This window comes from Colobus angolensis, unplaced genomic scaffold (assembly GCF_000951035.1).
Source record: "Colobus angolensis palliatus isolate OR3802 unplaced genomic scaffold, Cang.pa_1.0 Scaffold13, whole genome shotgun sequence".
NCBI lineage: Eukaryota > Metazoa > Chordata > Mammalia > Primates > Cercopithecidae > Colobus > Colobus angolensis.
This window is the reverse complement of record NW_012114252.1, coordinates 22,883,555-22,907,075: the sequence shown is the minus strand read 5'-3', so window position 1 is coordinate 22,907,075 and position 23,521 is coordinate 22,883,555. Positions and strand designations below refer to the sequence as shown.

General features: G+C 44.3%; 1 protein-coding gene across 4 annotated transcripts in view; it reads left to right on the top strand.

Annotated features, from left to right (window-relative positions):
• The first annotated feature begins 3,113 nt into the window (after positions 1-3,113).
• TUBGCP3 (tubulin, gamma complex associated protein 3) overlaps positions 3,114-23,521 on the top strand; it is a 94,900-nt gene continuing 74,492 nt past the window's right edge. For all 4 annotated transcript variants that reach the window (XM_011933911.1, XM_011933910.1, XM_011933912.1 and 1 more), the window contains exons 1-2: positions 3,114-3,394; positions 22,219-22,326. In XM_011933911.1, coding sequence (XP_011789301.1) covers positions 3,319-3,394; positions 22,219-22,326 — 184 coding nt within the window. In that variant the 5' untranslated portion in view covers positions 3,114-3,318. The remainder of the gene's footprint in view (positions 3,395-22,218; positions 22,327-23,521) is intronic.

The window sequence follows — 23,521 nt, the reverse complement described above, 5'->3', positions numbered from 1 at the left end:
TGAGTTTTTGCTTCTTGGAGCTCAATGTGGAAAGAATCTTTGACTAAGTCACAGTTTTTACTTCGGTGCCTTATGAGGCTGCTGCAATACTACAACCTGTCCCTTTTTTTTTTTTTTTTTTTTGAGACGGAGTCTTGCTCTGTCGCCCGGGCTGGAGTGCAGTGGCCTGACCTCAGCTCACTGCAAGCTCCGCCTCCCAGGTTCACGCCATTCTCCTGCCTCAGCCTCCCGGGTAGCTGGGACTACAGGCGCCCACCACCTCGCCCGGCTAGTTTTTTGTATTTTTTAGTAGAGACGGGGTTTCACCGTGTTAGCCAGGATGGTCTCGATCTCCTGACCTCGTGATCCGCCCATCTCGGCCTCCCAAAGTGCTGGGATTACAGGCTTGAGCCACCGCGCCCGGCCAACCTGTCCCTTTTTAATATCATTGATTTACAGTTTCCTGGAGACAATTTCATAGGTCTGTCCATGATAATTTCAGATGGAGACAGCTGGCATTTACCCATAAGGGCTGATCTTAGGTGAAGCAAAAACAAGAAAGAGCTCCCAGTCAAGGAAGTTTTAAAACTTCAGTTAATTTTGTCAGTTGAGTTTTGATTATTCTGCTCATGCATTCTACTAACCCAGATGACTGGGGTGATAGGCACAATGGACATGCTGGAAAAATGGGCCAGATTTTGCATACTGACTGGATTATTTGTGCAGTGAAATGAGTGCCTCTGTTGCTATGAAGTTCTTGACGAATTCCCCAGGTCGAAATAATTTTCTCTAAGATAACTACTTACCACTCAGGCTGCTGCTCTTCTGCATGGAAATGCTTCTGCCCATGAGAAAATACACAAACCATCACTAGGATGTGCTTGTATCTTTGTGATGTTGGTAGCTGAAAAAATCTAGTTGCCACACCTCAAAAGGGCCTTCTGGTAAAGGGAAATGATCTGGAGAACTGGGTCAAGGTTTCCTTGCATTATATTCTAGGAAAACAGCAGTGACTGTATACCTATGAGAAACAGTTGGAGAAGGTTTCTGATGACATTGTTCTCTTAAAGAAATCAATAATCTTATCAGGTGTCCAGTGAGTTACATCGTGTATGCATGTTAAGAAAGACAGCTGGGCCAGATGCGGTGGCTCACGCCTGTAATCCCAGAATTTTGGGAGGCCAAGGTGTGTGGATCATGAGGTCAGGAGATTGAGACCATTCTGGCTAACATGGTGAAACTCCGCTCTACTAAAAATACACAAAACTAGCTGGGCATGGTGGTGGGCGCCTGTAGTCCCAGCTACTTGGGAGGCTGAGGCAGAATTGTGTGAACCCAGGAGGCGGAGGTTGCAGTGAGCTGAGATCGTGCCATTGCACTCCAGCCTGGGCAACACAGCGAGACTCCGTCCGAAAAAGAAAAAAAAAAAAAGAAAGAAAGATGGTTGTAACTTAGTTGGAAGTATGAGTTGGAGATTCAGATTGAGCTAATTTTACATAAAAATCTAACTTCCTTAAAGGCCAAAATGGTTTGATCTTTTTGTTCAGATAGGTTTATGGCCACCCTGTTTGCTATACTATCTGCTAACTGGCTTATCTTGCTTTTTTGAATGTCTTTGAAAGGCCTGGAATCTTGATAATGGCTAATGATTTTAGCAATAGTATGGTTTCCCATAATTCTGAAACAAGGTACCCATTTTTTTTGTGGGCTGACTAGAAAAGGTTAAAAATCCTCTTCGTCTCCATAGCATTCCAAAATTATGAGCTACTCTGAGGATATCTGCTATCGGTATAAAGATGAGCAGTTATTCCTTTTGCCAGCTGACATGCTCTAATTAATGCTATTAACTTTGCTTGTTGAGATGGTTGCTCCTAGAAGACAAGCACTTTCTATTTCTTTGGGCAAAGGCGCTATGGCATAGCCAGTGTAATACCTTCCAGCTGCATCCTTTAAGTAAGAGCCATCTGTAAACCAAATAACATCAGCGTTAGTGAGGGGCGTTTCTTGTATGTCTGTCCTAGGAGACAGCTGGTCAGATAAGATGATGCAGTCATGCAGCGTTTCAGCTGAAGGTGGGGGAGAGGGTGGCAGAATTTAGACGACATCTGGACATCGCAGTATGGGGCTGAGAGAATAACTTCATAAGAAGCCAGTTACTAACTGATCGTGTTGAGTGTGGTGCAGGTTTAGAAGCGCTTCCACAGAATGTGGATCGAAAGCAGTGAGGGGTGATGGCATCCTTGGTGCTTTGGTTGTTCTTGCAGAGCTGTGATGGTTGTTGCTTCATGCAAGGAGGCAGTCCTTTAGCTGCAGGGTCTAGTTGTTGACTGTAATATCCTACAAGTCTGCTTTGTCTCCATGTTTTTGAGTCAGAACACCAACAAATGTTTTACTTGCTAACAACTCTGCAACCTGAGCTGGATCCAGGCCCGACGGGCTTTGCAGACAGTCACATGTGTGGCTGGCCTCAGCTGGGATGTTGGGACAGCTGGATTGTCCTCCCTCTTCCATTTCATGGGATCTCGGGATCTCTTTCCATCATTTTTCCTTCAGGAAGTTGGCCTTCTAACATGGTAGCTCACGGCTCCCAAGCGTGCACCCATGTGTAAGCTTTAACGATTGCACTGAAGATGGCTTGGTGTAATTGTCCGCTTATCGATCTTTTTCTCGGCAGGTCTTCTCCTGTTCTCTCACTCCGTACGTGATTGATTTATTTTCCCAGACGTCCCAGTCACCCGGGCCTGGGGGAGCGGCCTGCGCGGCGGTGTGAGTTCGGGCCTCAGCAGGGCGCCTGCTGGCGAGAGTAGCGGGTGAACTGCCGCACCGCATAACCCCCTGCACCCTTTCAACAGGCTTCTTTCATCAGAAGCGTGAATCAAACCAATGCGGTTCACACACACACACACACACCCATACAAACACACCAAATTATGGCCTTTAAGGTGCTACCGGCCACCAAGAGCTCTCCAACGAAGCCCGTGACCCTCACGACTCCAGCCCCGCTCTGTCCGCGCAGCTCGAGGGCCTCGGGCCACCTGTCGCCCGGAACTTTCCCGGCCGGACGGGCAGCAGCCGGGGGAATACGCAGGGCAGGGCCGGGAACGCTTAGGCAGCCGCACGCGCGGTCGCGGCGCAGGGAAGAAGCGGGGCATTGTGGGAAGCGCCCGCGCTTTCGGCGGGTTCCGTTAAAATGGCGCCCTGGTGGCCGGCGGCGCCCGCGCCTTAGCCTGTCGGGAGCCGGGAGCTTGAGGGGCGCAGGGAGGGCGCGGGCCGCGGTCCCTGCGCTTGCGGCGGCGGTGGCGGCTCTGCCCAGACCCCCGTGCACAGTCCTGGGCAAGGATGGCGACCCCGGACCAGAAGTCGCCGAACGTTCTGCTGCAGAACCTGTGCTGCAGGATCCTGGGCAGGAGCGAAGGTAGAGGGGCCGGGCGACGCGGGGCCCGCAGACCCGCCCCGGGGGCCACTCCCTGCGCGTGCAGCCCTAATACGTCCCGGGTCTGGAGGAACGAGGATGCAGGGCCGGGGCAGAGGGCTGGGGGACGGGCCGAGGACGTGGGGCCCGGACGAGGGAGCGGAGGGCTGGGTTCGGGGGTTAGGGAACCGGGGAGAAGAGCGGAGGGCTGGGGCTCGGGGGTCAGGGAGCCAGGGAGGAGAGCGGAGGGCTGGGGTACGGGACCGGGACGGAGGGAGTGGAGAGGCCGAGGCCGGGGCGAGAACGCGGGGCGGGAGGCGGGAGGGCGGAGCCCGGGCCGGAGCGGGCTGAGTCACCGCTCACTCCGCGCGCGGGTCAGTCAGTGAGGATGGGAGGAATGCCAGCTCGCCAATTTATCCCGGTTCTCTGGTGTCACACGCCAGGGGAGGGCGCCTCTGCATGCCTCTGGGTTCATGCTGTGTGGGGTGGAGAGAGCGGCTGCGCCGCGGAGGAGCATGCGGGGTGCTGGAGAGTCACATCATCGTCCCTTTTCATTAGGAAAGTTTAACAGGCTTGAGCATTATGGGAATGGGGTGTTAACGACTGTTATCTGCCATATTTTCCCACTGTTTAAAGGGTTGAGGGTTGGATTTGATATAAAACTATTCTGGGAAAGTTCACATGGCGAATATTGTTACTAATAAGCAAAACTAAACTAATCCTATACAGTAGGCAAAACCATTTTGTAGCCGGGGTACTTTGAAAGAAATGGTACAGGATGCCATTTCTTGCTCCTTGTTTTGGCCAGGTTGGTAGGGGAGAGAGTGACTATGCACCGTGAGGGAGTTTTCTGAGTAATGGAAGCAACTGTGTTACGTCTTAAGCACCAAAATGTGGAAAATAAGTTATTCAATTTTTGAAGGAAGACTTCAAAGTTACATTTAAAGTACTGGGAATGCGTTTTGACATTTTATGCTTCGTGACAATTACTGTGTGTAATTCATTGGATGTTCTATGCTAATCTTTGGGCAATCATGAATTATTTTGTGTTACTATTAAATGAGTGACTTCACACAATTCTTGATACATTTTGTAAAGTTTCATTCTGTCTCTTTATTTATCTAAGAAATCTTTGAGGACAACCCCATCCTCAAAGTTCCTCCCAGGAACTATGCTAAGTGCTGGTGATGTAGATGCACAAGTCATTCCTCCCACAGATGTGACACTCCAGTGGAAGAGACAGATGATAAACCAGCCATGTTAATTAGCAATAAGTACTGTGGTGAAAAAGTACGGTAAAGGAATAGAGAGAGGCAGATCACGAGGTCAGGAGATCGAGACCATCCTGGCTAACACAGTGAAACCCCGTCTCTACTAAAAATACATAAAATTAGCCGGGTGTGGTGGCGGGCGCCTGTAGTCCCAGCTACTCGGGAGGCTGAGGCAGGAGAATGGTGTGAACCCTGGAGGTGGAGCGTGCAGTGAGCTGAGATTGGGCCACTGCACTCCAGCTTGGGCGACAGAGCGAGACTCCGCCTCAAAAAAAAAAAAAAAAAAGAAATATAGAGAGAAGAGACAGGTGAGGGAAAGCCTCTGAGATATGTACAGAGACCTGAATGGAGTAAGGGAGGGCCATTTGAACATCTGGGGAAGGTTCTGAGTAGAGAGAACCAATGAAAAGGCCTTGAGGTATGAGCATGGCCTGCCCTTATTTGTTTTTGTCATTAGCACACTGAGTTTTCCTTTCTCATGTTTCATGTTCCTCGTCATAGGGGGAATCGGATAAAACTAAGATTGATAGGACTTATCCACCTTAATGTCAGTGTTTTCCTTGTACCAGTGGTTCCAGAGTTTTTTGTTCTAGGGATAAACCACACATTCATACATTGCCATTGTCATAATTGGATTTTGAAAGTCATTCATCGTGAGCTAAAATGATATTTCTCAGCTTAAAAACTTTTTTTTTTTTGAGACAGAGTGTCATTCTGTCGCCCAAGCTACCGTGCAATGGCGCGATCTCGGCTCACTGCCAGCTCCGCCTCCTGGGTTCACGCAGTTCTCCTGCCTCAGCCTCCCGAGTAGCTGGGACTACAGGCGCCCGCTACTATGCCCGGCTAATTTTTTGTATTTTTAGGAAAGACGGAGTTTCACTGTGTTAGCCAGAATGGTCTCGGTCTCCTGACCTCGTGATCGTCCTGCCTCGGCCTTCCAAAATGCTGGGATTACAGGCGTGAGCCACCGTGCCCGGCCAAAAACGTTTTTTTTTTTCACATTGAAGATTCTTTGATATAAAAGTTTTGCCCCTTCTAAGAGATTGAAATGCTTCTTTTCAGCAAAATTCTGTATCCTACTATCTTCCCATTTAGAATTGTGTCTAAATTAAAAGTAGGCTCTCAAATCCTGGCAGGGTCCTCTCTGAATTATTTATTTATTTATTTATTAGAGACGGAGCCTTGCTCTGTCACCTAGGCTGGAGTGCAGTGGCCTGATCTTGGCTCACTGCAACCTCCGCCTCCTGGGTTCAAGTGAGTCTCCTGCCTCGGCCCCGAGTAGCTGGGATTACAGGTGTATGCCAGCACTCCTGGCTAATTTTTGTGTTTTTAGTAGAGATGGGGTTTCACCATGTGGCCGGGCTGGTCTCAAACTCCTGACCTCAAGTGATTCCCGCCTCCCCCCCCCCACCCGCCGCTTGGCCTTCCAAAGTGCTGGGATTACAGGCGCCAGCCACTGTGCCCGGCCCTCTCTGAATAAATTATGTCATGAAGTCCATTAAAGGTGATGCTCTTTTTGCTGTGTTCTAGATAGCTAGGATTGTCAAGCATTTATGATATAATTTTAAATTATGCTGCTATTTACTGAAGAATTTATAAATAGTAGCTTACCTTGTTCTTTCATTTGTTATACCTTAGTGAGCAAAGGGGCAATATTAATACTACCTTTACAATATTTGATGTCAAAAAATTTGATTAGTGGGCATTTTATCTGGTAACTCCACAGAACATTTGATTAATTATTCTTTGATGACATGTTACTAACAATTGGCCTTATGCTTTTGTAATACATTGCTTCTTTTTTTTTTAAATTTTTTTATTTTATTTTTTATTTTTTTTTACATTGCTTCTTTAGTACTGTGAAATCAAGGCATAATAGGTACTTGTTACTTTTAATGAGAATTTCATATTAATCACATTTTTATAAGGTATCTTTTAAAAAATTAAACAGTTGACTTCAAGGGACTTTCAGAAGCAAAGCACCTACATAAAATGGTGCTTGACAATTTTATAAAGTTAACATCAGCGTGATTTACCACCTTTTCCAACTTACAACATCTGTGAATTTGCTTGAAACACATACTGCCAGCCAGTCATAGTCAAATCCTGTCTTCATATCCCTGCCTCTCCTGGGAGTACATTTATTTATTATGTCTTTGGGTAGTTATTCTTATCATTGGAAGCAGTGTGCTTGATGTTAGTGTTTCAAATCTGTCAGAGGTTACACTTCTTTTCATAGCTACTTTGTAATCCTTTTTCTATGAGGTAAAGAATACATAAAAAGGAATTTATATTAGATAAGTATTTCATCGTAAATGTTCAGGTATGACTACAGTACACCACATATTCGAAGATGATTGCCATAATATGCAAGACCTCTATTGAGTGTACTACAAGCCACTGGCAGAAGATAAAGGAGTATTGTTTTGGTGATTCAGTACGACAAGTGGTGTTGCTTTGGTTTCATGATTTTCCAAAATGATAAAGAGCTTTTGATGAAGTTCCAAATACCACGCAATCTTCCTTTGGTTATGTAATTACATCATTGGGAAGATCAATGTGTATTACATGTGTATTAAGATATCCATTAGCTGTGTATTAAAATTTCGGAGTTTTAGGCTTTCAAGTTGTACTTAATGGATTTACTATTTTTAAATAAGTTAAAATTTAAAAATTGTCTTGGTTTAAATTTCTAATATGGTAGCTATGGATAGATACAACCTACATAAACAAAAGCTTTTTGGAGTTCTCAATCTTAATAGTGTAAAGAAGCCCTGAGACGAAAAAGTTTTTTTTTTGAAACGGAGTCTCGCTCTGTCGAGGCCCAGGCTGGAGCGCGGTGGCCGGATCTTAGCTCACTGCAAGCTCCGCCTTCCGGGTTTACGCCATTCTCCTGCCTCAGCCTCCCGAGTAGCTGGGACTACAGGTGCCCACCACCTCGCCTGGCTAGTTTTTTTGTATTTTTTTTTTTTTTAGTAGAGACGGGGTTTCACCGTCTTAGCCAGGATGGTCTCGATCTCTTGACCTCGTGATCCGCCCGTCTCGGCCTCCCAAAGTGCTGGGATTACAGGCTTGAGCCACCGCGCCCGGCCAGATGCCAAAAAGTTTGAGAACCACACATCCAGAGTAATGTATTTGCTGTTTTAGAGCATTGCTTTTCACTAGAGCCATGCATTGGGATCACCTGTGATTACACAAGAACCTGATGACGTTGATTGCCTGTGGGAAGGGGAACTGGTGGCCAATGGTTGAGAACAGGACTTTTTATGGTATCTAACTTCATGCCTTTTCATTTTAAACTCTCTAAATGTGGGACCTACTCAGAATTCATACTGTGGGCTCCATCTCTAGGGCTTCTGATCCTGTAGGTCTCTGTTGGCGCCTGGCATCTGAAAATGCGTGGAAGTTACTCTGACTTGCATCTGGAGTCAAGGATGGCTAGTGGATGTGCTCTGTTCCTCTGCTGAGCTCTGTGGCTTACTCCCAACTCTCCCCCGACCCCTCCCCCATCCTTCAGAAAAGCAGGCGTGTGGAACAGCTAAGCCACACTGTAGACGAGAAACAGGAAGGCAGAAACTTAGGTCTTCCCAGACAGTTCAACTTCTCTGCAGTTTTTTGAATCTTGAGAAAGCACCCAACTGTGGAGTTCGTGTGTTCACTTGAGTCGCATTTATTTTTGTGCCTCTTGAAGTTCGGTTGTCATTTTTAACCTGAGGGTGTATAGAATTTTTGGGGATACAAAGGGCAACTTTTTTGTTGAAAAGCTCTTGGGCCCACATCCAAGTGTCTCTGGAGCCTTCACATTTGGGACTGAGTTCCGCAATTCCAGCTGAGGGTCTTGCCTTGGCTTGTTATCTCTTCTAGTTCCGCTTCTCTGCAGTCAGAGGGTCCTTTCTAGAAAATCAGTCTCATCGAATCTGTTGATGGCTTAATTTGTTCTCTACTAATAATCTTCAGGATGAAGACCAGATTATCTTGCTTAAGGTTAAAAATTGGGTGCATTTTTTGAGTTGTGATTTTAATGGCTGTAGTAGATATAGTATGTATTTAAATAATATTTTCAGGTTAATAATAACACAAATAGCTAACATTTATAGAAAACTTAAAATATGCTGGATGTTGTGCTTATACCGTGGTAGAATTATGGTGAACCTCATTTTGTAGATGAGAAAACTAAGACTTTGAGAGATTAAGTAGTTGCTCGCTGTCATCTAGCTAGTAAATTGCGGGGCCGAGGTTGGAACCCAGGTTTCTGATTCCACAGCTTGGTATTTTGAATTAATTCATCCCTGCTCTTAAGTATTGAAATCGATGGCGAATTTCTCTGTGTGCTTGATAGAGACAAGTCATGGCCCAGCCTGTAGGATGGCTTCTCACTGCTCCCTGCTCTTGTGTTGAGAGTGTACAACTCAGCAGCACTGCTCTCTGGTCAGGCAGCGTGCCCTTGCCTTCACTGAAATATTTTCAGAGGATCATTAGAGGAGTCTTCACTCCCCTTCCAGGAACCTGAGAACCGCCCACCCCTCACACACTAGGAGCAGATTAGAGGTGGGAGAACTAGACCACTCCTTAGGTGATTTGTGGCCAAAAAAATGGAGTACTCTATTTTTTACTCTTGGATTAAGCAGCGTCATCAGAGATCTACATCTGGACCTTGTCACCTGGGGTTCTCAATGGAGTGACTGGCTGAGTGGCATTTAGAGCCCTGTGGCACAGCCTTCCTGCAGCAGCAGTGTCCAGTGCCGCCCTTCCCTGTGGGTTCCCCTCTCTGCTCCCTGGGCTTCTCGTGCGGCAGCCTTGGCTGCCAGGCTAACGGCGCTTCCTGCAAGGCCCTCCCTCAGCATCTGCTTCGTGAGGTCCTCCTAGTCGTGAGCTGTCATAGTGCCCTCATTTTCTTTGACGCTCTTATCACAGTCTGCCGTGGGTACTCGTGCCACATTTGTTGTGTTTATGTCCGTCTCGTTAACCACTGTGCATCATGTTGTTAGGGCCTGATGTGTTTGGCCTGTAGTAAGTCCTTAGAAGTTATTCATTGAATTACTGTTTGAGTTTATACTTTAAACACTGAACAATATTTTGGGAGTATTTAAACCAGAAGTGTGTGGTGGACATTGCTTGGTTTTTCCCAGCTTATTCTTTGATTACAGGTTCACTAAACAAGGATTGATTGCCATGGCTAATTTCTTTTTTTTTTTTTTGAGGCGGAGTCTTGCTCTGTCGCCCAGACTGGAGTGCAGTGGCCGGATCTCAGCTCACTGCAAGCTCCGCCTCCCGGGTTCATGCCATTCTCCTGCCTCAGCCTCCCTAGTAGCTGGGACTACAGGCGCCCGCCACCTCGCCCGGCTAGTTTTTGTATTTTTAGTAGAGACGGGGTTTCACCGTGTTAGCCAGGATGGTCTCGATCTCCTGACCTTGTGATCCGCCCGTCTCGGCCTCCCAAAGTGCTGGGATTACAGGCTTGAGCCACCGCGCCCGGCGCTAATTTCTTTAGTAGTCTGGATTCTGTGCTTTTCCCTTTGAAACACAGAATAAGTAGATTTGGTTTAATAAATAACTGTTGGATTTTGAGAATATTTTATAATCAGCAAGAAGGATAGACTGGAAATTTGGTTGGTAAGAGGACAGGGAGACCCAGGTGTGGCTGAAGAGGTAAGTGGGAGTGAAATGATGACGTCCATCTGAGATGCAGAGAAAGTGAGGAGGCGAAGAGGAGAGTGTTTCTGGCATTGAAGAGTTCCTGACTTTTTGGTAGGAGAAAGCTGAAAAGTATGTAACACATTTGGAGTGGGGATATTTATGTGATGTACTTGAGTGTGAAAATATTTTTACTGACTGGATGTGGTGGCTCACACCTGTAATCCCAGCACTTTGGGAGGCCAAGGTGGGAGGATTGCTTGATCCCAGGAGTTCGAGACCAGCCTGGGCAACATGGTGAGACCCTGTCTCTACAGAAAATATAAAAATTAGCTGGGCGTGGTACATACTTGTAGTCCCAGCTACTTGGGAGGCTGAGGTGGGGGATCACTTGAGCCTGGGAGGCAGAAGTTGCAGGAAGCCGAGATCTTACCACTGTACTCCAGCCTGGGTGACAGAGTGAGACCCTGTCTGGGAAAAAATAAAAAAAATGAAAATTTCTTAACTAAAATAGTGACACAACTTTTTAAGGAAACTTTTCAATTATAATTTTTTTTTTTTTTTTTTGAGACAGAGTCTTGTTCTGTCGCCCAGGCTGGAGTGCAGTGGCTGGATCTCAGCTCACTGTAAGCTCCGCCTCCCAGGTTTATGCCATTCTCCTGCCTCAGCCTCCCGAGTAGCTGGGACTACAGGTGCCCACCACCTCGCCTGGCTAGTTTTTTGTATTTTTGTTTTTAGTAGAGACGGGGTTTCACCGTGTTAGCCAGGATGGTCTCGATCTCCTGACCTTGTGATCCGCCCGTCTCGGCCTCCCAAAGTGCTGGGATTACAGGCTTGAGTCACTGCGCCCGGCCTCAGTGATACTTTTAATATTTATGAAATTAATACATACTCTGTAAAAATTCAGAAAGTGTGGAAAAATGTAAGGAAAAAAATAAAAACTCCCCCGACCCTGTGACCCCGCAAAACATTTTAGGTTTCCTTTTGTTCCTTTCCCCCCATGTAGGCGTTCCCTGGATCCTTGCTGACACAGTGCACCTGTGTCTGCTTTAGCTAGCATAGAGACAGAATGATGGGGGGTGTGAGTCCTGAGAGGATGTGGTGAAGAGCAAGCCGGGCGCCAAGCTGGAGGTGAGCTTGGTGTGTTCCAGGAATAGCAGGAGTGAAATGTGGGGAGCGAGGGGCTGGCTCCCTGGGCTGGGGCCAGCAGTTTGGGTTCTGTTGTGAGTGTGATGGGGGGTGAGTGAGTAGAGTGATGATAATATTTGTATTTTAAGAGGATCACTTTGTTGGGTGGATAATTGACTCTAAGGGGGCAAAGGTGGAAGCAGGTGGCCAGCTCCTCAGGAGACTTCCTGTCATGGGATGGTAGCTGTGGAGTGATCTTCTTTGGGATTTGCTTTGAGGAATAGAAGACAGGATTTGCCGATCTCGATAATTACTTACTAGTCTGAAAAGGTCTTTATTTCCCTTTGTGCTCCTATTCCCGAACTCTTGGATCATCAGTCAGAGATATTTTGGTCTGAAGTGTTTTTCCTCTGCCCACTTTGAAGGTATTCTTTCATGATTGTTGAGAAGTCTGGTGTTAATCCATTTCCTTACTCCTTTGAAGTTGTATCTGGTAGCTTTTAGGATTTTTAAAAAATCTTTTATGTTCTGAAATTTTGCAATAATGTGTCTAGGTGAATTAATTTACCTGAATTAACACTTGGATTAAGCAGAGTCATGAGAGATCTACATCTCTTCAATCTGAGGACTTTTTCTTTTTTAAAAAAATTTTTTTTTAAACTAGTGACATACTTAGAATTTTTTTTTTTTTTTTTTTTTTTTTTGGAGATGGGTCTTGCTGTATTGTTTGGGCTGGTCTCAAACTCCTGGGCTCAAGCGATCCACCTCACCCTCTGAAAGTGTTGCAATTACAGGCGTGAGCCACCACGCTAGGCTGACTTTTTTTTAATGATAGAAAAATTTTACTATTTTATTCTTCTTCATGATTTCTAACTGTTCTGTCTTTTGTTGTGTTTGATTTTTCCAGCTTGCATTTAAAGTGTCCTTTAGTATCTCCATTCTGCTGTTTAGCCCATTAAAAAAAATTCTCAGTGTTTAGGTTCACAGTGATTTCCTCTGTGCTACCATTTTGCCTTTGTGCTGGCAGCCACCGTCCTGTGTCTGTGGATGTCCCCGCTTCTAGAATTTCGTGTACATGTAGTCATACAGTGTGCAGTCAGAGGTTTTGAGACTTGTGTCTTTCACTTAGCATAACGCATGTGAGGTGCATTTACAGTGCCCTATCACTAGTTCATTCCTTTTCATTGCAGAGTCGTGTTCCATTGTATGATGAACCAGTTTATCCGTTTAACCAGTGAGGGACATTTGGCTTGCTTCCGTTTTTGGCACTTATGGATAATGCTGCTATGAACATTCATGGACAGGTTTTTTATGTGAACATAAGTTAGTTTTGTGGGATAAACACCTACAGGTGGGGTTGCTGGGCCTCGGGGCAGGTGCATGCTCATTGTTTTCAGAAGTTGCCAGACTCTCTTCCAGTGTGGCTGTGGCTGCTTTGCCTCTGCACCAGCAGTGTGGGAGTGCTCCAGGGATGCCATGGCCCCACTGGCACTCAGCAGTGTTTGTGGTTTTTATCTTAGCTGTTCTAGCAAGTGTGTTGTGATATCTCAGTGTGGTTTTAATTTTCATTTTCCTAGTGATGTTGAACATCTTTGTGTGTGTGTGTGTGTGTTTTGCCGTTCATATGTCTTCTTGGTGAATTATCTGTTCAAAACTTTTTTTATGTCTTTGTGTTTTGCAAATATTTTTTTCTCAGTATTTTCATTCTCTTAACAGTGTCTTTTGCAAAGCAAAAATTTTTAATCTCGATGAAGGCGAATTTATGAATTTCTAAAAAAAATGGGTCATTTTGGTGTCATGTAGGAACTCTGCCAAGATCAAAGTTGCAAAGATTTCTTCTTTTGTTTTATTTCTAAGAGAGGCTTATGTTTTCCTCTTTTATTTGAGTTAATTTTTGTTGGGGTGATCAGACCCATCACGAGGTCGTGGGGGTGACGAAGTCTGGTGGAGTCAAAGGAATGAGAAAAGACAGTTGGATAGAGAAGGTGGGTCGAGGGGTCCGTCGCTAAGTATGGAGGCTGTGAAGGTCTCGAGCTCTGGAAGCCCAACAGGTGGTGAGAATGTGGGGGTCGAAAGGTCATGTTGCATTAAGCACATGATTTATAGCTGTGATGGTTTAGCATATGCTCTGCTACTTGAGATAATGGAGAGCAGGTTCTTTTAACTCAAGATAAAGTGGATCCTGGGAGAGCGAGGAGCAGGGAGCCAGCAAGTCTAGACACATTCCATAGCCACGAGCCCTGGATTCTATCCAAGCCACGAGGGGTTTTATGCCCTGGGCTTAAATTATGGTGCATCAGGGTAGCCTTCTTCCACCCTTTAGTGCAGAGATTGGTGTTCCAGAGGTCACAAGGGGTTTTAGACCCTGGACATGTTCCAAGACTCTTTTACATGATGTCAGACATGCCCTGCCTCAGCTTCTCCCAACACTCAGCTTTTCCCAACAAATTTTCATACATGGCATGTGATATAGGTTGAAATTCATTTTTGAGTTTACCAAAGAAAGCTTTTCCACCCTCACATTTTAGTTGCTTTCTTATCTTGAAGACTAAAAGTTTTAAAATGGACCTTTAAAAAATGTTGATGCCGTGGCCCCCCACTCCAGACTCATAAAATCAGAATTTGTGAAAAGTGAGTCTTGGCATTAATATATTAAAGAAAAAATAAATGTTTTATTTTAGAATGATTGCAGACTTACAGAAAAATTGCAAATACAGAGTTTCTGTAAGCCTAGTACCATTTCATCTATTATTAGCATCTTACATTCCCGTGGTGCACTTGTTAGAATGAATTAATCAATAATGATACACTAGTGTTAATGAAGCTCCGTAGTTATTCAGATTTCCTCCGTTATCACTCAGTGGCCTTTTGCTGTCTCTAGGCTCCCTCTAGGAATGTTCCATTCCATTGTCTGGTCTCTTTGGGCTCCTCTTGAAATTGACAATTTCTCAGACTTTTTTTTTTTCATGATCTTGAGAGTTTTGAGGATTAAAGGTTATTTGTAGACTATCTCAATTGAGTCTGATATTTTTATCATGACTAGACTGGGGTTATATATTTTTGGGAGGAAGACCCCTGAGGTGAAGTGACATTTTCATCACATCATATGGAGGGTACCTGCCACCAGGGTGATTCATCATTCTTGAAAGTGACCTTCCTCGCTTGGCTAAGGTGTGTGTGCCAGGTTTCTCTGCTGTGAGTGACTCTTTTTTTTTCTGCTTGTGTTGTGCTCTTCGGAAGAAAGTTACTATGCCCAGCCCACACTCACAATGTGGAGTTATGTTTTAGCTATTTCCTTGAGAGTGAAGTGTCTACATAAATTACTTAGCCCTTATTATCTTTTAAATTTCTATAAGATCAGTGGCAATACCTCCTGATTCTGTGTCTTGTCTTGTTTTTCTTGGTCAATCTGGTAAAGGTTTATCAATTCTATTGTCATTTTGTTTCTCTTTTTTTTTTTAAGAATCTAGATTTTGGTTTCATTGATTTTTTTCCTCCCCACCATTTTTTGTTGTAAATTTCATTGATTGCTGTTTTTTTTTTTAATTTCCTAATGTATACTTTGTTCTTTTTCCAGATTTTATTGTATAAACTGAAATTATTGATTTGAGATCTATCTTCCTTTTTAAAGAAAGCATTTTATGCTATAAATTTTCCTCTAAGGACTGTTTTAGCCACATCTCAAACATTTTGATATGTTGTGTTTTTATTTTCATTCATTTTCTAATTTTCCTTGACAGTTTTTATTGCCCATGTATTTTTTTTCCAACTTTGTTGAGGTATAATTGATAAATTCAAAATGTATATATTTAAGATGTGCAATGTGTTGCTTTGATGTATGTATGGATTGTGAAATGATTACCACAGTGAAGCTAGTTAACATGTTCATCAGCTCACATTGGTACCCGTTTTTGTGTGTGTGTGTGTGTGTGTGTGTGTGTGTGTGTGTGTGTGGTGAGAAGAACCTATGATTTACTTGCAGCAGATTTCAAGTACACAATCCATTGTCACCAGCTGCCGTGCCCATGCTGTGCGTTAGGTCTCCAGAACTCATTCGCCCATGACTGCAAGTTTGAAGTGCTTGCTCTTGGAGTAAGAAGTTGCATTGCTTTCTTGTACTGCAACCCCTTGAAAGTGCGTTTACTGCAGTTTGAGGCTTTTCCCTGAGAGATTTCTAGGACCTTTATAGAGAGAGAGAAAGGAGTAGCAGTTTTCCAGTTTGAGGCCTGTTCTCACCTTTCTCCAGACAGCTCAACCTTGCTTCCATTAAATTTTTTAACTTAATGTTCAGAATTACATTCATTCCATGAATTTTTAAATCTTGTACTTGTTACTGTGAAGGTGCAATAAAATATAACGATATAAAACAACCTTTTAAAGTTTAATTTAAATAGTGAAAGGGACATATATAATTTCCCTATGACTAGTGTAACAAATTACCACAAATTAGTTCATTTATCCCCCTGTGTTTCTGGAGGCCAGAGCCAAAGGCAATGTTGTGGGCCAACTGCAGGTTGCAGGGCGGGGCTCCCCCTGGAGGCTCTGGGGGATGCTGCGTCGCCTTTTCCAGCTCTAGTGGCTGTGGCGCTCTTGGCTCATTGGCTCCTTGGCCCATGTGTGTGTTGACTGACTGGCAGATATTTGGAGATTTTTCAGATACCGTTCTGTTAAGGATTACCAGTTTAATTCTGTTAGTGTTAGAGGACATACTTTGAATAATCTTATTGTTTTCTGTTTAATCAAACTGCTTTGTGACCCACAATTCATTCTGTCCTGAACGTTCCACGGTCATTTGAATAGAGTGGGTGTTGTTTGGTTGTGGGGTGGGCTGTTGTGTGAATACCGTTTAGGTTTAGTTGGTTGTTGGTGTTCAAGTCTATATCCTTGCTCGGTTTCTCTTCACTTGCTCTTTTGATTACTGAGAAATGCCCCTTGGTATCTCCAGATGTATTTGTGAATGTCTGTTTTTCCTTTCAGTTCTATTAGAGTTTGCTTCGTGTGTCTTACAGCTCTGCTGTATGGAGTGTTCACATTTAGAATTGCTGTGTCATCTTGGTGAATTGCCCTTTTATCATTTTGTGGTCCCTTCTTTATCCTTGTTAATTTTTCTTAGTCTAAAGTTTACTTTGATAGAAATATAGCCAGTTCACGTTCATTTTGAATAGTGTTTTCGTGGAATATCTTTCTTCATCCTTTCATTTTTAAGGATGTCTTTCATCATGTCTCAGTGGGCTCCTTCTCGACAGCACATAGCTTTAAGGGGTGCCTTTTTCCAGCTTCCTCTTCAGTGCTGCTGCTCTCACTCTCTGGTTCCCAACACACTTCCTCATGTTCTGGCTAAAATCCAAACCCCCCAGCCTGCCAACCTTGTGATGGAGTCTTGGGGCCATTATTGGATCTTGCCAAGTGTGGAATGCGGCAGTCCACTGTGGGGGTGCCCCTGAGTGAAGGTGGAAGGGGCCGGTAGCCTGGCGCAGGGCTGGGAGAGCTGTGGCGCTTCCTCCCTCCCTCCCCACCTGGGCCCTGGCTGGGGAGACGGGACCTGGACTGGAGGTGTTTCAGTCTTCGCTTGTTTGTGGTTTGGGTTTTGGAGTGTTACCCAGCCCCAACTGGTGTCGTAGACAGCAGACACATAAACAAAATATCAAAAAGCAAAAATGGGGGAAGTCACTCCAGGTTTTCCTTTGATCCATGAGTTTCATACCCAGTCTGCTCCTCTTACCCATTGTTCAGAGTCTTTTTAGAGGTGTTTTATGTAAATTTGCCAGAGTTTTACATTTTTTGCCATCAGTAGTGGAGTGTGCTTACTCTGTCTTGACTGAGATGACTTCTGTCTGTAGTTCCTTCTTTCAAGTCAATCCTGTTTATTTTCTTTACATCTTTCAGGGATTCTTCAGTTTCTGTTTCACCAAGAGTGCCCTTCTTAGATCCACTTTTCTGGTTTTGTTTATATCTTCCTTAAATCCTTTCTTACATTTCTGGGGATTTTGGATTCTCTGTGAATTGGGCAGGGGGAGCCACACTGGGAGCTCAGAGTGCCCACCTGAAGGTTCTCTGTGGATTGGGCGGGGGACGCCGCACTGAGCTCAGACTGCTCACTTGGATTTCCACGTGCCACTCATAGTTCCACTTCCTTCTTCGGATAGAGAACAGTGTTGGCTTTTGCTGGCAGATGCAGCTGGGCACTGCCCTGTTGGGCTGCTCCTTTGCATCTCAGGTTGAACTGGGCCCAGCATTCAGTGGTCAGGGGGCACGGGGATCTGGAGGTATTTACTGGTGGCTTGACTTCTGGAGTCCTAGAAGTTGAGTACACAGGCAGGCTATCCCACCCTGGGACCAACTCCAATTCACTTATCGAAGTGATTGCCTTACTCGGAAGGTGGAGGCTTTCCTAAATATTTCTTCCTGACCCTTGACATTCTTTTGCTGCTGAGATTGTAGTGGGGAACCATTCTTCTCCCAGATCCCTTATACTGAGGGTGGGAGTTCCTCAGATTGGGAGTTTGCCTCTGCAGAGATGAGAGCCTGGATTTTTTTATGGGGCTAAGGCAGTTTCTGTGAACCATGTAACTTCCCAGCCCCTTCCCTTATCATCCTTTCTGTCTTGTGTGACTTCTTTGGACATCTATTGCACTCCAGGTTTCTCCCTCCCCGCTTCTGCCTGGCCTGATCTGGTGATTTCCCTCTCTTGGCTGACTTAATTTCCATCTTTTTGCCTTTTTGTTTTTGTTTTTGAGAGACTTCTTCAATTTTAAATACAAGCTTTCTACTTATTTTAAAAAACATCTGCCTTCATACTTTTAATATTCAAGAGCTTGTCTTCTCTGAATTTATGGCATCCTGTTTTATTTCATGGATGTGTTATGTCTAATCTCGTAGGCCATTATAGCTTCTTTGTTTTTGTGCATATTCCCCCCATTTTCTTATTTCCTATGTTGTTACTTTTTCTTAGAGTTTTCTTTTTTCCTTCTTGTGTTTGTCTCTTTTTTGTGTTAGATGATGCCCTCGGGTGTCTGGTGATACCTGTTCTTTTCATCTTTAAGAGTGGAGTTGTTGGAAGGTCTTGGCTAGGGCAGCATTTGCCCAGTGATGAGCTTCCTTGTGGAGGACAGGCACATGTCATCTTATTGTCCTTTACGGATACAGTGTTATTTGACAATTGGGAGGTTTTTGGCACCCTGTGTTGAGCAAGTCTTTAGGCACCATTTTTCCAACAGCATGTGCTCACTTTGTATCTCTGTGTCATATTTGGAAACTCTCACAGTATTTCAGACTTTTTCATGTTATTATATCTGTTACATTGATGTGTAACTTGTGATCTTTGATGCTACTATTGTAATTGTTTTGGGGTGCCATGAAGTGCACAAACTTAATCAAAAAATGTTGTGTGTGTTCTGACTGCTCTGTCAACCAAGGGTTCCCTGCCACGCCCCCTCTCCTCAGGCCTGTTTCCTGAATCACAGCAATATTGAAATTAGGCCAGTTAATAGCCTTACAGTGACTTTTTACTATTTAAATGAAATTAGTAATCAACAGAAAACCAAACACCACATGTTCTCATTCATAAGTGGGAGTTGAACAGTGAGAACACATGGACAGGAAGGGGAACAACACATACCAGGGCATGTTGGAGGGTGGGGGGGTGAGGGCAGGAACTTAGAGGATGGGTCACTAGGTGCCGCCTACCAGCATGGCACACGTGTACCTCTGTAACAAACCTGCACGTTCTGCACGTGTATCCCGCTTTTTGTTTTTTAGAAGAAATAATAATAAAAGAAATTAGTGTTCAAGTGAAATGAAGAGTAACATGTCTCTCACTTTAAATCAAAAGCTAGAAATGGTTAAGCTTAGTGAGGAAGGCATACCAAAAGCTGAGATACGTGAGAATCTAGGCCTTTTCTGCCAGTTAGTCAAGTTGTGATTGAATAGGAAAAGTTCTTGAAGGAAATCACAAGCGCTATTCCAGTGAACATAGAAGTAATACATTGAAACAGCCTTACTGCTAATACGGAGAAAATCTGAGTGGTCTGGATAGAAGATCAGATCAGCCACAGCATTCCTTTAAGCCAAAACCTAATCTCGAGCAAGACACTAACTCTGAAGGCTGAGAGAGGTGAGGAAGCTGCAGAAGAAAAGTTTGAAGCTGGCAGGGTTTTTTAGTTTATGAGATTGAAGAGAAAAAGCTGTCTCTGTAACGTAAAAGTGCAAGATGAAGCATGATGGAGAAGCTGCAGCAAGTCATCCAGATCTAGCTGTGATCATTGAGGAAGGTGGCTACTCTAACAAGAGATTTTCAGTGTAGGTGAAACACCCTTCTATTGGAAGATGCCATCTAGGACTTTGATTGCTAGAGAAGAGAAGTTAGTGCCTTCCTTCAGAGCTACAGAGAACAAGCTGACTCTCTTGTCTGGGGCTAAGGAAGCAGGTGACTGAAGTTGTTGAAGCCAGTGCTTGTTGACCATTCCAAAAATCCTGGGGCCCTTAGGAGTGACGCTGAATCTACTCTTCCTGTGCTCTAGAAATGAAACGACAAAGCCTACGTGACAGCACATCTTTTTATAGCATGGTTTGCTGAATATTTTAAGCCTACTGTTAAGGTCTACAGCTCAGAAGAAGATTCCTTACCGCTCATTGAGAATGCATCTGGAGTTATTTTCATGTCTGCTTACACGCATCTGTTCTGCAGCCCATGGGCCAAAGAGTAACTTCACCTTTCAAATCTTTTCACTTAAGAAACACATTTTATAAGGCTATAGTTGCCATAGATAGTGATTCCTCTGATGGATCTGGGCAAAGTAAATTGAAAACCTTCTGGAAAGGATTCATCATTCTAGAGTTAAGATCATTTGTGATTCATGGGGGGAGGTCAAATTGTCAGCATTAACAGGAGTTTATGGGAGGAGGTCAAATTGTCAGCATTAGCAGGAGTTTGGAAGAAAGTGATTCCAGCCATCATGGATGACTTTGAGGGTTCAGGCCTTCAGTGGAGGAAGGAACTGCAGATGTGGTGGGAATAGCAAGAGAAGTAGGATTAGAAGAGGATCTTGAAGATGTGACTGAACTGCCACAATCTCATGATAAAATGTGAACGGATGAGGAGTGCTTCTTGTTGATGGGCAAAGAAAGTGGTTTCTTGAGATGGAATCTACTCCTGCTGAAGTGCTGTGAACATTGTTGAAATGACAGCAAAGAATTTAGAATGTTACATAAACTTAGTTAATAAAACAGTAGCAGGGTTTGAGAGGATTGGCTTCGGTTTCAAAAAGAAGTTCTACTGTGGGTAAAATGCTGTCAAACAACATCACATGCTACAGAGAAATCTTTCACGAAAGGAAGAGTCCATCGATGTGGTCAGCTTCATTGTTGTCTTATGTTAAGAAATTGCCACAGCCCCTCCAGTCTTCAGCAGCCACCGCCCTGGCCAGTCAGTAGTCGTCAGCATCAAGGTGAGCCCCTCCGCCTGCAAAAAGATTGCGACTTGCTGAAGGCTCAGATGATGGTTAGCATTTTTAAGCAAGAGAGTATTTTTGAATTAAGGTGTGTATATGTTTTTTTCTTTTTAGACATAGTGCCGTTCCATACTTAATAGACCATGGTATATTAAACCTAACTTTTATATGCGCTGGGAAACCAAAAAGTTTCATGTGACTCACTGTTTGTGATATTTTCTTTAATGTGGTGATTGGAACCAGTTGTGCAGTATCTCTGTGGTCTGCCTGAATTGGACTAAGACCCATCTGCTTGTTGGGGATCCCCACCCATCACTGTCTGTCTCTCTTTTCTCTTGGGCTGATCAGTTTTCCCATAAACAAATTGTGCATCCTGGCATTCTGGGAAGGACTGGGGGTCCCTGAGTTGTCTGTTACCTTTACTTAGTGACCGGGGCTACCTTAGTGTCCATCCAGACCAGGCTTGCTGGGCGGGTCTCAGTGGTTGTCTGGCAGTGTGGGATTGAGTGGAGGACCCGGGAGTCTCTTTCCATCCAGACTTGCAGCCAGGTCTCCCCCTTCAGCCCTGCTTGCTCATGCGTCCTGAGAGTATCCAGTTCCTTCCTTTCGTGAGCCTGCTTGGGCTCTGCAGTGGGAACTGTATTTCTTCTTGACATGTGTTTCTCCCACTCCCCTCTCCCCATTCTTAATCTGACAGACATTTAGTGTTCAGGTTTCATTGTCCTCCTGAATCAGTTACCACACATCCGTCTGCAGTCCAGCTTCTCACATTTTTTGACTTCTGATTGCTTTCTGCCTTGTTTTCTTTGTCCTTGTTGGTTTATGCTTTTAGTTTTAAAAACTCCTGTATCCTCAATTTTATGATGTTTTTGAAGGGAGTGGAGGCACATGTGTTTAAGCTGTCATCTTCATCTAGAGGTGCAAGTGCAAGTTAACTGTCTGTTTTGACTGTTGAGTGACCCTCTTCTGGCTTTTTGTGTTTGTTGACCTGGGAGTTTCTCAGAGGCTCTCTTGACCCGGCCTCCTCCTCATGTTCATGTATTGGGATGTGACCCTTTCTGTTCCTTTTCTTTTCGTGATTACTGAACCAGTTTGTTTTCTGTCATCTAGAATTTTTCAGACTCTCTGGTGTGTTACTGTTCTCATTCTTATTTTAAATTGAACTCTTATTTCATTCATTCATTCTGTTTTGATTTCTTAATAGCTTTTCTGTCCTCTCAGTTAAGACCTCGGGGAAATGGAAGATAGATGTTATTACTAGTTCACTGTTCTTGAACTGGAAGCTTCAGGTGACCAGAACTTAACCTGGTTGGTAACAATCCACATCCTTTTGTTTGCCTTTCAGCTGATGTAGCCCAGCAGTTCCAGTATGCTGTGCGGGTGATTGGCAGCAACTTTGCCCCAACTGTTGAAAGAGATGAATTTCTAGTAGCTGAAAAAATCAAGAAAGAGCGTACGTATTTTTCTTAAATGTCATGTGGTGCATTCTTAAACTTGTCAGAGCTTAAGCAGATGTATGTATGCATGTCTGTAGGTGTGTATGTAGTTCCCAAGCACATTTTAATATTGGTACAAAATAAGGACAAGTCAATTCTGTTGTAGAGTCAGAACTATTAGAACATAGTAGTTTAGAATGTTTAATTCTGGGATGGTGCATAAAGCTTTCGCAAATCCTGGCACCTTAGAGAAGAAAGCTTTCCATTTGTTAGTTCTTGGCTGGCGAGTAGATTATCTGATTATCCCTGGCAGGGCTCTGCCGCCCTGCTTCGCCTCTGGAGAGCCTGAGTGGGAAGCTCGGCTCTGAGTAATGAGCCGCCACACATGAGCAGTCCTGTTTGAAAGGCGGTTTTTGCAGGTGGCCAGCTCTCCATCCTTATAGTTCTCTGGGCTGTATAACCCAAATGCAGTGGTGCTTTTCAGCTGGCCTAGAAAAGAGGCCTGTGCAAAGGTCAGTGCATTTCCTTTCTGGGCCTCCCCATTAAACTGCCCAAGTGGGGTAGGCGTTGGCCTTGGGTCTCAGTAATAACTCCTTCTACAAGTTCATTTGGCCTTGGGTCTCAGTAATAACTCCTTCTAGAAGCCCATTTGGCCTTGGGTCTCAGTAATAACACCTTCTAGAAGTCCTGCATGGCACAGTTTTCCACACCTTGTGGTTGCATTATGAACTGTGTTTGGCCCATGGTCTGTGGAGGTCCACACTGTGGAGTGCAGTGTGTGACCGCCCTGGATGGCAAGTCAGCTGGGGATAGAGTTGAAGGTGTGACCCAGAGTACTTCACCTAAACATAGTTCAGGGCTGGATTAGCAGTGGAAGTCTGAAATGATCCATCTGCTGTTACGATGCAGAGCGCTGGGGAATAAAAATGGGGTATTTAAACTGCTGTTAACATATTAAAATTTATTTTCCTCAATGTCTGTAAAACAACATGAGAATACTATACTCTCCCTGAAACCTAAACCATTTTACCCATTTGAGATGATTACTGAGGACTCCAGCAGTTAGGTACTGCATTAACAGCCCGTTTCCTTTACAAACTCACATTTCATGGCCTCAGGGTGAGCATATTACATGTATTTAAACATACTACTATCCATGTGTCAGTAGCTAAAAGTCAAGTTTGTTTAAACTCATACTTAAAGAACTGACAG